The sequence below is a fragment of the Lissotriton vulgaris genome, chromosome 6, assembly GCF_964263255.1.
Source record: "Lissotriton vulgaris chromosome 6, aLisVul1.2, whole genome shotgun sequence".
Lineage (NCBI taxonomy): Eukaryota > Metazoa > Chordata > Amphibia > Caudata > Salamandridae > Lissotriton > Lissotriton vulgaris.
In genome coordinates, this window is record NC_141694.1 from 433,304,379 (window position 1) to 433,316,754 (window position 12,376).

At 38.8% G+C, this 12,376-nt stretch overlaps 1 protein-coding gene across 4 annotated transcripts in view; it reads right to left on the minus strand.

Annotated features, from left to right (window-relative positions):
- DST (dystonin) overlaps positions 1–12,376 on the minus strand; it is a 1,528,317-nt gene that overhangs the window by 608,426 nt on the left and 907,515 nt on the right. Inside the window, exons 23-24 of one of the 4 annotated variants that reach the window (XM_086926450.1) lie at positions 4,695–7,670; positions 1,549–4,212 (exon numbers count right to left, since the gene is read on the minus strand). The exons of the other annotated variants lie outside the window; for them this stretch is intronic. Of the exons in view, the coding sequence (XP_086782576.1) occupies positions 2,308–4,212; positions 4,695–7,670 (4,881 nt within the window). The 3' untranslated portion in view covers positions 1,549–2,307. Of the gene's footprint in view, positions 1–1,548; positions 4,213–4,694; positions 7,671–12,376 lie in introns of those variants that run through there. 4 annotated transcript variants of the gene reach the window in all.

The window sequence follows — 12,376 nt, forward strand, 5'->3', positions numbered from 1 at the left end:
CACAAGGGCAGGGGAGTAAACCTGCAGCACGTAAACCTGTGGACATCCACAAGAGGGAGGTTTATTTTGCAGACCACCTAGTATATTTTGCACACTGTACACTTTGGCCACGGGTAGGGAGTATGTTCATACCTCCCCCGGCTTGTGCCATGATGCAGGGTTTCCACCCCAAACACCCAATATTGCAAAGTGCTGAAATTATTTCAAGCATCCATACCTTTTCTTGTCCAATAGAAGGGTGGTATATTTGACTCTGTGACCTGCATTGTGCAAGTGCAAGGTGAACTAATTTAATAGGAACTGGGGCAGCTAACAACTGCTTTCATTTTGCATTTGCAGAAGTGGCAGTGGAAAAGGTGTGCACTGTCCCAGTACATCTTCACGGTCGCACACAAATTTGGATGAAGTAGGTTCAGTAAAACTGTAATCTATCCCACTGTGCTGTCTGTGAACTGTGCTGAGAGTTGCTGCAGCCCTTCTTCACCCTCTCTAGAATAAGGGTACAGTGTTTACAACAGTGTAATTTAACAGCTGTTAGCCATCACTCTTTCACCCTCATTTCTATGATGATGAGGCTTTTTCCACTGCCTACTTTGCAAATGCACACAGGACTGCTGCCCCGCTGGGGGTCTTTAAGAAAGCCTTCTCATCTGACGTTCCCATATGACTACAATGTGCACAACACAAAGGGACTCAGAAACAAAGCGCTAATAATGGCAAGAAATACACCTGAAAACTGGCCTTATGACGCACACTCACATCATTTGTTTTGACAGCAAATGTGGGTTAAATAGTGAATGTTGGAACAGTTAATCAAGAGCAAAGAGGGCTTTAAGGCAAGACACAAGTTATTTCCAACATAAGACTGTTTTCACAAAGTACAACAATCAAAACAAAATGCTAAACTGTACTGAGGAAATGTTTTAAGGACTAAAGGGCTACAGAGTAGATTCACAGCATGGGGATTTTTCTCAGGAATCACTTCTGCCTGAACAAATGGAGGGATGACAGTGACGTGATAGTGAAATGAGGGCTAAACACAACTGGAAGAGTGGTAAACTCCTTAGCATTATTACTGTAGCATGATGACATTTGGGAATGATATTAACACAAATAAGAAAAAAGGGATATATAGCACACTAAGAAATGGCTTCATTATTAGGGGTGGGCATAACTGGAGTAATTCATTCGGAGCGGAATTACCTACAAATTAAGCAAAATTATGAGGAATAAAGCAAGAAGAAGAATTCTGCATTTTTTACTATTTTCTCAGTACTAAAATATCCCCTAACATCCAATATGGACATGAGGATGTATTTTGTGGTAACAAATAGCATTAAATGCTACAGAACATGAATAGCAACGTGAGCAGTTGGTCACTCTCACTAAATGTGCTCTTGGGGTAGGATTTTACCCCAACCAACCCCTGGCATTTAGCACCTTTGCATCCAAAACAACATGAACAGCAGCGCGAGCAATGCTTGCACTTGGTAAATTCTTGTTTCTCCCCCCAAATTACTCTTAAATCAAAGCGCAACGTGGAAAGACTGAAATTACTCCGATTTAAGTAAAATTACGTCCAGGCCTACTTTAAATTATATTCAAACAAGAAAAATATATGTTTTATAGTAGGGCTCAAAAGCAATTCCAAGACCAAACCTATCTCATATTTATTTTATATAGCACTAACCACGGCCACTTTAGTGCACCCTAGGACAGATAAAACAAGATCACAAATCCCATTAGGCAGGTTTGGTTCTTTGGAAGCCAGGTAAGGCTTACAGAGGAACACACACATTTTGCAAGTTTGCATTAACACCTGAAGGATCCTAACTTAAGTTATTTCAGGAAAAAAGCTCCAGAGCTCTGATTCAAAACTTGCGGCCTTACGTTCACTTCATTTACCTTCTAGAAATATCAAAATACAGAGCGCCACATGCAAGCTCTAGACAAGTACATGCAGATATAAAATGTAATGATCAGTACATAAGATTACCACCTGCTAGTTCAAACAAACCATGGACTGCTGAGTTTGAACTCAGAAGTTACAAATAGGCATTCTCTATATGCCCACTAGGTCTCAAAAGTTCATTCAACTGCGTATGTCGCAGTAGAAGTCAGTAAAACAGATTTTGCAATGGAAAACTTGCTGTCTTTGGCAGGACCACACAACGAATGGTATTTAAATGCACTTGATCGTGGTGCTTTACATTTTAGCCCACTATAATGACAGCACAGATTATTCTCTACTCCTAGATGCAATATAACATTTTAGAAAGTATGAAGACCCCATGCCAAGATATTTTATTAAGATGCAAAATACAGGCTAGAAATTCCAGTCCTTGGAGGCAAGTTTGATTCCAACAAACGTAGTCCAGTGTGACAATCAAAGATTGCTTTTTCCAAGGCATCCTTGTATGATAATTTCCTTCTTGTCTTTGGGCATGTTATGTTTTTAATATATGATTTTTCATCTCTTATTTTAGTGGCTGTATTGGCATCAGCCACTCCTTTCTTGATAGCCTCTTCCATTGAAAGTCTTGTGTGTGACTTTGGATCTACTAATCCACCTGTCAAGTACTGGTACTCAAGGCATCTATTTCCAATTTCTTTACTGAGCATGTTCATGCTCATGGCTTCAGCAGCTGGCAAAACTGCTTTTGACACAGGATGAATGACCCCTGTGAATGCTAGTTCACACTGCTGGATTTGCTTGGCACACGCTTCATCAAGTAAACCCCTTTGCAGGGCTTCAGATACTGAATATTTTTTCCCAGTAGATGGATCAATTATCCCTCCTGTACTAGCCTGAGCTTCAAGACACCTTAATGCAGTAATTCTGTCCACCAGGTTTTTACGTACGGCTTTGAAAACTGTAACTCTTTCATTTGTGTCAGATATCCAAAATCCTGCTATTGGGCTGTTGGGATCTTTACTCACATTTGTTCTGCTCACCATAATATCAGCAATCTCAGTGGCTGTGAGGGTGCCCTCCTTGTATTTTTTGACTGATGTTCGATCGATTAAGCCTCGCTGTATTGCCTCATCAACATTGAACTGCCTTCCTGTTTTTAGGTCAGTTAAAAGAAGTGATGACTTCCCAAATGAATCAAAGATTGTTGTTTCTTCCCACTTGCATTCCTGTTCTGAAAGATCCAGGTACACGTTTTTATCAATTAGTCCTCTCTCATAAGCCTCATATCTAGTCATTTCTGCTCCTGTTTTACTGTTAACCACAGAAATCTTATAGCCCTTTTCTGCTGACATGCTTGTAATTTTCCTATCTCCAATTGGCAGAAGGATACAATGACTGTTCACATCTAGTAAACACACTTTTAGCAATTCACTATAATACATAGCTTGCTTAGTGTGTGGATGGTGAAAGCCTTTTGTGTTACTAGCCGGTTCAAGTAAAAATTTGAAAGTGGTGTGGTTAAGTAATCCCTGCTGCACTGCAACCTCAGGAGGGATTCGAATACTTCGAACAGGGTCAATGACTCCACCTGTTGCGACCTGGGCTTCAAGTATACGTTTCCCTTTTTGCCTCTCCAGAAGTCTGGCTTCAATAGCTTGAAATACAGACAACCTCTTGCCAGAATGGACATAGCCCACCACAGCCTTTTCTGCTTCTAATAATTTTTCCCTAAATTCCTGATCAATGCTGCCTTTAGCTATCGCCTCTTCAGTGGAAAATTTCTGGCCTGTACTAGGATCAATGATAAAACCAGTAGCTGCTTGAGCTTCTAAAAACTCAAAGGCAAGGTTTTTATCAATCATTTTTCTCTTTGCTGCCAAGGGGAAAGATACAACTTCCTTTTTCGATTCTATGTATAGTCCAGCAACTGCTGTTGGCCTAGTTAAAAACTTGTCCAGAGATTTCTGGATCTCTTGAATGGTCTTCAGTCCAAGAAGAAGTTTTTCTACAGTCTTTACATCCAGGAGTTTCACTTCGACCAGCTGCTGGGCAGGTACAGGCTGCCTAAGGCCCTGAAACCTGATCTTACTGTAAGCTGAAGAATAATCATTTTGGATTCTGTCAGCACCTTTGAAATTTTTATGCTCTGAGAAAACAGTGCTCATTTTGGGTAAATCTTCTCTTCTAAAGCCTTCAGAAAGGTTGTATTCCTTGTCTTCATGATTAAGAAGAATTTCCTTTTCCTTTGTTAATGTTGTAACTTCAACGTGAACATCATACTGCTTGCTATTCATCATCTGTGAACATGAATAGGGATAGTGTCAGCATAGAATGTATTTAATTTTCATTCAGTTTAAAGAGTCTTTTGCCCAACACCAGAAAACTGCAAGCTTACTATGTTCCAGCATGGTCCTAAGGCAGGATCTTTCAAAGCAAAAGTACAGCCATTGAAGGAAGCAGAAGAGAAATTTCCCCCGGGGCTTTGGCTTTTGTATCTCACAATCGGCAATGCCGCACAGACAGCATTTAAAAAATATATGGTTATGGTTACTGCCATCTTTGACAAAAGCTGCAGTAGAATCATTTTATATCTTTATTTGATATACTTAGTAAATAAGTACTAATACTGTTGAATATGTAGGACTGTAAATTTGTTGTAAAGATGGGTAAAAGGAAGAACCCTATACAGCAAGAAAGGATAAGAAAAGCATGCAAAAGTCAAGACACCTAAGAGGAAGATATGAACCCATCACCAGAGAAGTACACCGTCACAGAATACCTCTAGAGGCAGCTGGAATTTTCCAACTTCCTCTTTAAGCTTCTCCTCTTCTTGCTTTAAGGTCTGCCTAATATTCTGAAGATTTTTATCTCGAATGTTCTCTATGTCCAACACATGCCTCAAGGAGCTCCTGTCGTCGACACAGATCTGAAATTCTGTACTGGTCTGAGAGACATATTCTGTGAATGATGGTTTATTGTCATTCTCATCAAAAGACTGTTTCATCCTGGACATCTGAAACTGCCGCTCTTTCTGCATTGGATCTTCAAAGATACCATCCATTCGCACATGTTTCTCTTCTTCTTGCTCAGAGATATAGAGGGGAATATTTATGTCCGCCATTTGTGATTCCTGCTTCCGTCTGAGCAACGGGGAAGTCTTTGACATTTGTTGAAGCTGCTCAAAATCTCGAGAAGAGCTACCTGATGAATATTTAAACTCACTACCTTTCCTATCAAAATCTGTGTTCATCCCAGGACTTCTGAGGCTGCTAGATTGTTGGAGCTCTATCTGTAACTGTTGTAGTTGATTCAAGTGCTCTTTCCTCTGTGATTCTACCTTCTGTTTCATGTTGTCAACCATACGCTTCTGCACCTCCACTTCTTCCTCTAATTTTCTACATTTTTGAAAATGTTCAATTTCTGCCTGCTTCCCTTGTTGGACAAGTTCACGAAACTTTTGAACTCTTTCTTGCAAATCAGCAGTTTCCACTTTTTGCATCTTGAGCTTCTCCTCAGTCAGACTCTTCTCTTGACGGAGAGATGCACACTCACGCTTAATTAACGTGATGTCACTCTCTGTGCTTATACTGGACTCCATGACCTTTTCAAGTTTCTTCCTAAGCTCTTCTGCCTGGTTTTTATGTTTTTTGGATTCTTCTTCAAATATTGCCATCCTTTTCTGAGTCATTTGTTCTTCCATTCCCTTCTGATGGAGCTCATCTTGGGCTTTCTTTAGTTTGTTGTTCAACTCCTGCAATTGGCTCTGGTTCAATTGCATCTTCTGCTCACTCAAGTTCTTCTCCATCCTGACTGCACTCACCTCAGATTTATAACTCCTGATTTCTTTTTCTGAATTCAAGATTGCAATGCTCTGCCGATCGCATTTTTCTTTAAACTCACTAGCCATATTCCTGGTTTTCGTCAAGTCATCTTCCAGTCTCTTCATTGAGCTTTGAAACTCCTGCTCGATCTTAACCTGCTTTTGGAGACGCTCATTTGCAGTTCTAAGCTGCTCTTTAAAGCTGTCCAGTTGTGCTTTTAAGGAGATGTTATTTTGCTCTATGCTGTTTTTCTCCATAATTATATTTTCGGAATCTGACTTGACTTTTCGCATTAGCATGTCAGTATCCTTGTTAAGTTTGGTAAGCTCATCCAGTTTTTCCTTCAGCGTCTCCGACCACTGATTACTTCGCTCCAAATCATCTTGAAGCTTTTGAATTTTATGTTGGTTGTCCTTTTCTTGTTTTGAATTTTGATATAATTGCTCCTGGCATTTCTTCAGCTGCTCCCTTAAACTGTCCATTTCTTCCTTACGAGCCTGAATTTTCTGCTCAGCTACTATTTTCTCTTCCCTCAGGGAAATAATTTGTGTATTTAATTGTTTAACATTAGACTCTCCTTTTGATTGAAATCTTAGAAGCTCGTCAGATTTCCTTTTTAGCTCCAAAAGCTCATTTTTCTTTCTATTTAATTCTTCCTCGAGGAATGTTGTCCTCTGCTGGTGGTTTCGCTCTGCCATTTCTTTTTGTAGTAGCTGCTCCTGCTGAGATTTATATTTTTCCCTTAATTCATCAAGCTCAGACTTCTGAATCCTTATCTTCTGCTCCAAAGAATGCTTGTCCTGCTGGAGAGATTTTAGCTCCTCTTGATAATTACTTTTAATCTTCTTAAGATCAAATGCCTCCTGCATAACCTCTTCTGCCTTATCCTGGCTTTCGTACAGTTTCCTATCAAGGTCCCTCACCTGTTGTATATAGTCCTGTTCAGCCTTACTTTTCTGCTCCAGTTCTGCTTTAAGTTGCTTCATCTTATTATTGGTGTCATCCAGCTGACTTTTAATTTGATGTGTCTTTTCCTCCAATGTTGTTTTTTGAAGCTGCATGGAACTTAGCTCTGATTTTAACTGTTTTACTTCCTTTTCAGCCTTCTTATTGGCTTGCATTAATTCCTCTACCTGTTGCTTCAGAGCATCCAATTTCCTTGTGTCATGGTCTTTTTGAATTCCTCGCACGTCAGATTCAATCTTATATTGAACCTCATTCATTGATGCTCGCACTGGTAAAACCGTTTCTCGGGTTGTCACCATTGTGTATCTTGCTTCAGACATTTTTCTTCTGGCTTCAGATTCAATTTTCACCTTCTCTTGCTGTTGCTTTTCGGCTTGCATCCTTTGAAACTCAAGATCTTGCTCCATTTGCTTTATTTGCAGCAAGAGAGTATCCTCAACATCTGCTTTCCTTCTCAGTTCCACCATCAGGTTTTTCTTCTGCTGTTCCAAATCATGGAGATCAGTGTCTCGTCTTTTGAGGTGATCTTCCAGCTTTCGTCTGGAAGTCGTGCTCTCCTCAATCTGAGTTCGGAAAGCTCTGAGCTTCTCTTCAACTGCTGTTCGTTTAGCCTCAGACTCAAAAGTGAGCTGTCGTACATGCTCTAATTGTTGCTCTACAGCAGCTTTCTCCTTCACCACACTCTCCAATTCAATGCGGCACTGCCTTGCTTCATATTCAGCCTTTGTCCTCTGGAGGGAGAGCTCTTCAATGGTTTTCTGTTGTTTTTTCAGTTCACTTTCAGCAGCTGCTTTCACTTTGGGCAGCTCTTGTTCTACCAAATATTTCTGCCTCTTTAACTCTTCTACCATTGTTTCCAGCTCTTGGACCATCTCCAAGAGCCTCCTGTTCTCATCTACTGTTGCTCTTTGTTCCTCTAATAAATCAGGATATGCTGCTCCTGCTGAGGCTTCCTTGTACTTTAGCATCTACAATGAGATTAAATGGGATATGCTGAATTTAGCTTTGTTTGATAACCAATGATTTTTTTCAATAACACTCTATAGGTACATATTGAAATACTTACATGTCTGCACAGCAAAGTAGTATCACAAGTGATTTCCCGCCACCTTTTTCTGAAAGAAAGCTTCAAGCTTCAAGACAACAGCAGCATTAAAAAGGCTCAGACGCATCACTTGAAAACATGACCCAGTGCAACGTACCCAACACCCAGCCGCCATTTGAATAGATGCCTTGCATGTGTTCTCAATCAACCGAGTAGTGCCCTGATTGAAACGAGAAGACTGCATGCAAGTAAAGCACAGGACACAAAGCTCAACATCCCTAAAAGGGATAGTGCTAAATTTACATGACGTTTTAAGCAACACAGCTCTTGAAAAGATGTTGGAAAAGAAATATAGAATATATATTAGTTGGTGCTGGGAACATCATGCAGTACTCCTGTTTAGATCATTGCCTTTTTTGGATAAACTTCAAGCAAAGAGTCATATGTCAATAACTAATGCAAAGGCAATTCCACTCTCCTGTTGTGTCTTTTGTACAGCTTGAAAAGATAAAATACCTGTGTATTTATGTATGGAAAATAGCAAATTTTGCATGACACTGACTCCTGATAGAAGTCACACTATATATACAAAGATGTTATAGTTATGGTTTCATAAATCATCATGTCTCTTAAGCTTAAGTAAACATTTAACTTTGCAGTTTAGAATTGTATCTTAACATCAGTTATGTGTAATATAATTGAAGATTAGCTGCTGCAAATTACCTACAACTAAAACGTTATCATGCAATACAATTATACATTTTGAATATAATAATTTACTCTGTAAAAATGATCATCTTCTGTTTTTGAAGCCACATTTTAGGAAAATCATCAGAATCTATAATAACATTTACAAATTTCATGATTCTGTTATAAATCTTTCCAATCAAGGAGGTGTGCTACACGTGAAGGTACGAAATAACAGAAACAAGCTTTTGCAGTCATTTGTATAAAAATGTTCTGAAACGTTTAGTAGGACTAGGCTTCAATGTTCTGAAGCAAGGGATCACATTACCTAATGTGCACTGTGGATGATAAATTCAATAGTAGGGTGTGGTGCAGTGCAATTTATGTAACGTAGACATTATGTATTTTTGTTTGAAGAATTCCAGGGTAAGATGCCTAAGATTTGCTGCACTAATGTGATTCTATTGAAGGGAGATAACAAGAATGGTGTTGTGGACTTGTAGCACTTTTCAGTACTCTGCCTTTCCAACATAGCCTGACTGGTGGCATTTAGTGGTTTTAGTGTTGCCTACAAGCTTTTTACTGAATCATAGCAATTAAGTTCTAGGGATACAGCTGATCACCTGATAATCATCTTTTAAAGGGCACTACATGCAAATGCCCAATTTAAGTTGGCTATTAAGCTTGACTCTTTTATGAAACGTATTGGATGTTCCTTCCGATTTTAAATTGTCATTTGTTTGACATAAGATTATCAGCTGTACCTTATTTGTTTCTGCTGATTACTCTTGCCTTTAGGTTAATTTCTTCCGGGTAATTGATTGCCAACTGAATTTCTATCCAAATTGTAATGATTCAAATTATATATACAGAGTGATTTTCTTTTCTTCAAGCACATTTCTGTTGTTTGAACTCTAATCTTTTGCAGGCTATTCATATGTACAGATACACATTCCATGATTGAATGTCTGTAGTCAGATTCGGAAGAACTTATGCAGAAGGTATAATTTTTTTACATGACTTCTTTTCAGTACTGCCTTGGGTTGATGTTTTAATTTATTCAGATTCTGGAGGCAAATTCTCTTCCATGTACAATATAATGTTCCTTGTAATTTCATCATGTCTTAGGGGCTTGGTTTTTCTATTAGATGCCAATAGCGCCCCGTAGATTGCAATATTGTGTTTTCTAGAATTTCAGGGGCCTTGACAGGATCGTTTAATTTACAACCTTTCCTCATTTCCTAAATTTCTTCGTGTGTCATAAACAAAGATAGATATGTGCAGAAGGCTTTTTCACATCAAAAGAACTTTGATAATGTGTGCAAAAAGGTTACTTGAGCTTCATCAGCCTATCTATGAATGAGTTGTGGAATGCCCGAAGATAAGATACAGGGCATTTATTTAGTAGAACCTTTATAAAAATAATCAGAAGGTTCATGTAGTGACTAAATGGCATATATGCTTACAGGTATTAATACTCCTAAAGTGGAATGCCCATGATAAATGACTGCTTTTGGTGCATTTCCTAAAAATAAATCATTGCATTGTTTCATTATATTCCCTATAACTAAGACCTTGTGCTTTTCTGCTTTTGTGAGACTTTTATTAGTGCAAGTTTAGATGCTTCTGTCTATATACTTATCACTATTTACCCATTGCTGTGGTAGATTAACAATTGTCTCGTCAACAGAGTCCATAACTTCTGCAACAATGGTTCTATTACTAAAGGGTGGGTTGTACATTTTGTTCATGATCATCTTACTAGGTTCAGAGACATATGCCTTCATCTCTGGCCCTGTGCTACAGACTGGTGCTCACTATTTTTAAACATGTGCATGCCTTGAGATTCATGTGCATTGTTCTGTTACCATTAACATAGGACAAAATGTTCTTGAACTTGCAGAAATCATTTGTATTTGCTTTGAGTTTGACTCTCACAGAGTGATGCCTCTGCACAATTATGGCAAAACACACAAGATGATGGACGGAATATTGCACAATGGCAAAACATTCACCCCCAGTCACAGATCTGGAATAAATCCATCGTTATTTTGCTCACCAAACCACCCCAGTTCAGACAGGGCCATATGCAAATCAGCCGTGACCCTGTGCCTCATGGGAACAGTCCAGCCCGAACTGCCAAGGCATGTCTTCCCTGGACTGGAATCAAGCATCCTAGGACCGGTTTCTGGCTATCAGCCGTCTTCAGTCAGGATAGCTTGACTCCAGTGGCGTAGTGAGCACAGGACCCACGTCTGGGCATATCCTTCCCACATAGGGGTGAACAGCAAAACACACAAGAACTGAACTGAACTGGGGTGGTTGGAGTGCAAAAAAACGATGGATTTAGGCTCAGATCTCTATACTGGGGTGAATGTATGACATTGTTCTGCATTCTGTCCATCAATTGTTGTTTCTGCACAATTATGGGACATGTCTAGAACCTGTCTATAAGAAGTTTGTAAAAACTGTTGGCTGTTTGACTTGTTGTTCTGATAATTGACGATCCACAGCGTCTTAAGTATTGCTATATATAGTCTATGGTTTGATTTTGCAGATTAATCTCTTGATTTGCTTACTAAGATGTTGGAGATGTTTTCCTTCTCATGTTGTTCAGTATTAATGAAAAAGGCACTTTTTACATGCAACTGCTTATCCTGCACATGAAATATATGCATTTCTTTGTACTTTCTTCTGCAGGCTGAATAAGTGGCTGCGCTACTAAAAAAGGAACACACTCCACCACCTAACTCCAAATACTAAAATCATACCCATTTCTGCACAGTTGCTACATTGTCTGCTCTGGTTTCATTTTAGGAATGTGAAACAGATATTTTCACTTCATAAGTATTTTTGCAAGATGAGAATTTGAGAGATAGAAAATAATGTTTGGTGTGCAAATTGTACTGAATTTTTCAGAAAACTGATAAAATTCAATATGTATGAACAAGCTTAAATAGCACAGTAAGGCATGGCACATCAAACATTTAACACTGACAAGGCTTTAATATGGTTTCAGTGTTCAGTTATTCTTAAATACTATCAGCATCGCTAATGCACAAGTCTTGTCTGTGAACCTGTTAGAGGGCTAGGAAGGCACAATCAGTGATACACTCCTATTCAAGCAGTGAATAGTGCATGCTACTGCATGTGTGCGTGTGTACACACATACAAAGTTAGTATTTTCAGAGAAATAAAGAGAGAGAACCCATAGACCCAAATAACACAGATTAGAAAATTAGCTCAACAATAGCTTTTTATGCATTTAGCGTCTTAACTGTGTCATATTATGGAATTTAACAGGTGCCAATTATGTTACAGTAACAGAAAGTAATATGAGGTCTAGTGATGCTCTAGTATTACCTTTAAACTAACTGCTCAATATAAATGAAAAATTGGAAAATAAAAAAATGAAGTAACTCCAAAACCCTAAACTGATTTACAAAATGGCCCCTGGATGCCCACCACAGCCTATGAATCATTATATATGTTGTCTATAGAGTATATCTATATTTTATTTTCCTACGGTGACGGTAAAGATATCTAAAAAACATTTAACAAAGAAATACAACTCTCCAAATACTGATGTTGTATATTGATATGACTCTTCTGGTAGCTGGGCTATTACATTTTAAAATGAAAAGCTGATTAGGGGTCAAGGAACCTTATGATAAGTGATATGCAAGGCAAAACTCTGCTCCCCTTGAAATGCATTGCTTTCCTTCGACCACACAGAAAAAACAATGAAGTTGAGCATCTATTTAAGATGCACTGCCATGAAGTAAAAGAGGGAAAGAGGCAAAGCTCTGGTTCTAAAGGCCATGAAGTATGAAACCTCAGGGCCCATTGGATTGCTTAAACTCTTTCTTTGTCTTCCTAATTATCAACTTCGCTTACTGCCCATGTGTCACCTCCATACTCCCAACAACTCCAGTGTTCTTG